Here is a 4,767-nt window from a genome sequence, read left to right as displayed (position 1 = left end):
TTTCCTTTGAGACCTCCCCTTGGGTTCCCTTTCTGACCCTCACCCCTGTCTCCCTGGCCCTCTCTCCTTTGTCTTCTACCTATCTTTCACTCATTTTCTTTCCTATCTGTTCCACCAACCTTCTCTTCCTACTGGAGGCTTGTCTCTCCTCATCTTGTCCACTTGGGCTCACCTCTAAGTCACTCGATCCTAAGCATAAAGCTGGACGAGCAACGTGTGTCCCTTGCGTCACCAGCCAGCCCTCACAAATAACTGATTGCCTGGCTCCTCCGTGGCTGGATGACTGACCCTAAGTCCCTCTCTAACTGGCACTTGCTGGTGCTTCAACGTGTGTGATTCCCAGTGCTATTGATGAGCCTGGGCCCCCCTCTCCAGCTTACAGTCATGCCTCTCTGGCCACAGTCAGGTTTTCACATCCCCTGAGAGGCAGGCAGAGACCCTCTAAGAATGGCTAGGGACATAATCTTCATCCTGCCTTCAAGCCAGTAGGTATGACAGTATATGACGTTAGATGAATGACATCTATGACACTGTTGAGAATGTCGTTTGAAGTGGAGGTGATATCTGCACCAAACCCTGATACTCAAAGCTTCTATCTAAAGATTTTTAAAAACATTACTGCATAATGTATCAGGTTGTGTTAAATTCACATGAGTGCATTTTATTGCAATGTTCAGCCTCACCAGTGCCTTAATGTACCCAGAATAGTGTGAAGACAGTAGTCCATCACACCTAGAGCCCTGTCAGGCGACAGGGTGACGTGTGTATCTCACTATGGTTTAATGTGTGAATATTCTTTATGGGAGAACGTCTTTGGGGTAGTAAAACCATATCCATGGCTGTGTATAAAGGAGAAGAAATTTGCTGACTGGTACCACAGAATACTGACTGGGTTGTTCTATCTCTATCTAAATGCATCTCTTCACAGTATTTTCTACCACATGCTTGATCTTATTCTTCCTTATTCCCCAAGGCGGGGGGTGGGTGGGTGGATAAGATAATGCTGGCAACTTATTGCTGGGATGGAACCAGCCTGGCATAGTTTTGTCTTTGGCATTACCCTACGCTCTAATTTCATGGTTTCCATAGCTGGTAAACACCAATGATACTCTAATAACATGGCTTTCAAGGCGCAGGACCTGTTACTCAGTGACCACCAGTCCTTCAGTTAGCTAGATACTTCCATGGACTTCTGATACATAGTAAAGACTTTATTTTCAATTGTGGCTCAGTTCCTGTCACTAATGAACTAAATGTCTATATAACTCCTTCCCAGATAAAAAAGAAATGTTCTGCGGCACCTGCGTGGCTCAGTTGGTTAAGTGTCTGACTCTTGATTTCGGCTCAGGTCATGATCTCATGGTTTGTGAGTTCAAGGCCCACATCGGGCTCTGCGCTGATAATGCAGACCTGCTTGGGATTTTCCCTGTCTCCCTCTCTCCCTCTCTTGCTTTCCCTCCTCTGCTCACTCTTTCTCTCCTTCAAAGAATAAAAAGAAAAAAAAATATTCCTTGTCAGATGTAATCAACTGTGGCTGGAATTCAAGGTTATTAAAAATACATCATTTTTGTAATTGGTTTTGAGTAGGCTGCTATGACAAGGAGGTGAAGAACCAGCCATAGCTTGAGAAACCCCTTATAGACTCCTCTTCTGTATTTTTTTCCTCTTTTTTCTCCCCTTGGGTATCCTGCAACTCTTAGGAAAACATGGAGACCCCAATGACTGAAAATTGTTCACTAAAAATCAACATTTCATATATCTACATTCAAAAGAAAATTCATCAATGGAAAGTTAGGGAAGTTGAGAAAGGTGTCCTATGAGGTTGGCCTCAGTGTACTCAGACAATGTGCCCGGGAAGGAACGGGCAGACCTTGTACACAGGAGACTTTGATTATTCACTTTCAGGAGTCTCCTGTCACATAGTGGTGTGCAAACAGCTTAGTGGGATGCCCCAAATACAGAAACTTCTATCTCTACCTCTACATGTAAACTGTCTATATATAATGATGCAGGATTAAAAAAAAACCAGAGAGACACAAGAACATCATCCACTCCTCGTTTATTATTCAATTTAATAAAGAACATTTTATTAAGCTCCTACTCTACTCAAAGCATTGTGCTTAAAGCTAGGTTACAGTGGTTTTCATAGTCCAGTAAGGGAGGAGGAAGAAGGAGGAAATTTCAAGTGTGGCAGGTGCTCCTAAATACGAAGGTATGCTCATCCATGTGCCTGATACACACACATGGCACATTACATAGCTTGTAAATTGCACCAGAGCATTTGCCAGAGTCCCACATTTGCACATTTGGCTTGCCTCCATATTACCCAAAATTCCAGGGATTCTGGGAAGTTCTTTGGCGATCAAGGGCAAGGGAATGTGCAGAAGACAGAAGTTCATTTATATTTGGCCCCGATTTCATCAGTCTTTAGGGAAATAATCTTACTCTATATAGGTTGCCTGTATAAGGCTTGTTGAACTCTGGCAAATGTATTCCTTCTTCTTCTTATATTGAATCTATAACTACCCTTCCTGCCACCATTAAGAATGAGACCTTATCTGAATCCTTCCTTACCCGATATGTGCGTGAAACATCCCTACAGCCTGCCATGAAACCCTTTTCAACACCCCAGGCCTTCTCCTGCTCCTAACACATGTGTTTCCTCTTTGTCTTTCTTCCTACATAATTACACACATATAACCTACCCTTTGTTACCTTGGTTTTGCACACGTGAGGAATACATACCAAGTACCAATCAAGTCCAGTTCTACTCTGAATTAATTTCCTCTTGAGGCTCTGATTATATATAATTTCTGACTAGCACCTTTTCCTTTCATCAGGATCATCATAATAAAACTTCTTCCCGTAGATCAGGAATTGATTTACTTGCTGATGTGAATTCATTTCACTAAGTAAAAATAGAGCATTCCTATTTTACTTGTGCAGTTGCCTTCTTGGTGTACTGTGTTCAATAGCAACCATTTGGAAATTAGCTCAGAAAGACTCTGCTTCACTGATGACAAGTTCTAGAAAAGGCAGGTGGTGCACACATGGGACACAACAGATAAAAGTTAATGGTTGCAAGGTTGTAAGGATGTCCAGTCCATATGAAAAAACAACCAAGAACGGAATCTGTGTTCAATTTGTTGGACCATGCCACTCAGAGTCCATGAACCCAGAGTCACATCAGAGCTGCTGCAAGTTGAATGAGAGTTAAGTACAAAATGAATATCAATTGAGCTATGCTAAGCACCTTGCTCTGTGTTTAGTGTTTTACATGACTTATTTCCTTTCATCCTCATGGGGAAAAAAAGGGGGGTGGCAGAAAAAAACCAGTTGTATCTGAAATACTTTTTTTCTGGCATTTGTACATTTATTTTAATGTCTTCCTTAGAAATTTATGACTGTCAAATTATGTTTTTAATCTCTCAGTCCTTTTCCAGACAGGAGAAAGTAAATACCATGTTCTTGATGGGAACTGGAGAATACTACTGCGAATCTGCTTAGTTTTAGTACTACAGATGACAGGGTTCATAAAAGAAGGGAAAGGAAGTAGATGTAGCTATTTGTGATGTGTACTAGATGGGGAACATTTCTTCCCAAATCGGTAGATGAATGCCAAACCAAAACAGTGACATAGAAGACCAAGATACAGCAGATGTGGGAGGCACATTTGTTGAGGGCCTTGGACTCCTCCTCTCCAGATGCAATACTCATGACAGTTTTGAGAATCAAAATATAGAAGCAAAAGATTATCAGGCAGTCCATTAGGACCATAGAAAATACCATCACAATAGGATATAGGCAATTGAAGGTGATGTCAGCACAGGCTAATTTGATGACATCCTGGTGGAGGCAGAATGCATGAGAGAGGAAATGGGATCTGCAATAGGAAAACCAATCGAGAGGGAATATTGGAGGCAAGATGACTGTAAATCCCTTCATGAAAACCCCCACTCCAATCTTTATCATTTGGGTGTTGGTAAGAATGGAAGTATATCTCAGTGGGTTGTGGATGGCAACAAACTGATCATAGGCCTTGGCAAGCAAAATCCCAGACTCTATGACAGAGAAAGTGTGGATGAAGCAGGCTTGGCAAAAGCAGGAGCCATGGCTGATTTCCCTATGATTTGTCCACATTGCACACAGCACTGTAGGCATTGTAACCAGGGTCATCCCGAGGTCTGTGGTTGCCAGCATGGCTAAGAAATAGTACATGGGCTCATGGAGGTTATGGTCAACCCTGATGAGAAATAGGAGAATGCCATTGCCATGAAGTATGGCAATCTGGATGACAGATAACGGGATAGAGATCCAGTGGTGAGCCTTTTCCAGGCCCATGAAGCTGGTTAGCAGAAAGGTTGGGGCCCTGGTGTTGAGTTCCATAATGGGCATTACAGTAGGATGAGTCTTCTGTTTAGGAAAGACCACGTTAGGTCTTCAGACATTCTTCTTTAACCACTTCTACTTTTTTACTTCCTGTAGCTCTTCCCTAAACTGTAGTGACTCCAGAGAAATAAAACATTCTTTCTTAGGAAAGCCTTAGAGATGGGGGGGGGGGGGGAAAGTAATCCGATCAACAACTGCAAATCAGTGTTTAACATATGTGCCAGGCAATGTACTAGGCAGCATGGATATAGTAGTTTATGAGATAGAACTGGTTCTTGTCCTTATAGCTTGAAGTAGATTCAGAGGTCATATGTTTTCACTTATATGTGGATCTTGAGAAACTTTACAGAAGACCATGGGGGAGGGGAAGGGGGAAAA

The 4,767-nt window shown here is 42.3% G+C and overlaps 1 protein-coding gene across 1 annotated transcript; it reads right to left on the bottom strand.

The window, feature by feature from the left end:
- Positions 1-3,531: 3,531 nt before the first annotated feature.
- On the bottom strand, positions 3,532-4,395 carry LOC122200746 (olfactory receptor 51B6-like). The gene has a single exon (XM_042906466.1). It carries the CDS (start codon positions 4,393-4,395, stop codon positions 3,532-3,534), a length of 864 nt encoding a protein of 287 aa, XP_042762400.1.
- Positions 4,396-4,767: the final 372 nt, after the last annotated feature.

Source organism: Panthera leo, chromosome D1 (assembly GCF_018350215.1).
Source record: "Panthera leo isolate Ple1 chromosome D1, P.leo_Ple1_pat1.1, whole genome shotgun sequence".
Taxonomy (NCBI): domain Eukaryota; kingdom Metazoa; phylum Chordata; class Mammalia; order Carnivora; family Felidae; genus Panthera; species Panthera leo.
The sequence above is the reverse complement of the archived record's forward strand: the minus strand, read 5'-3'. Positions and strand labels throughout refer to the sequence as shown.

What these genes read in the sequence shown, in the direction of transcription:
- LOC122200746 (XM_042906466.1), bottom strand. Translation starts at nt 4,395, where the DNA reads ATGCCCATTATGGAACTCAACACCAGGGCCCCAACCTTTCTGCTAACC.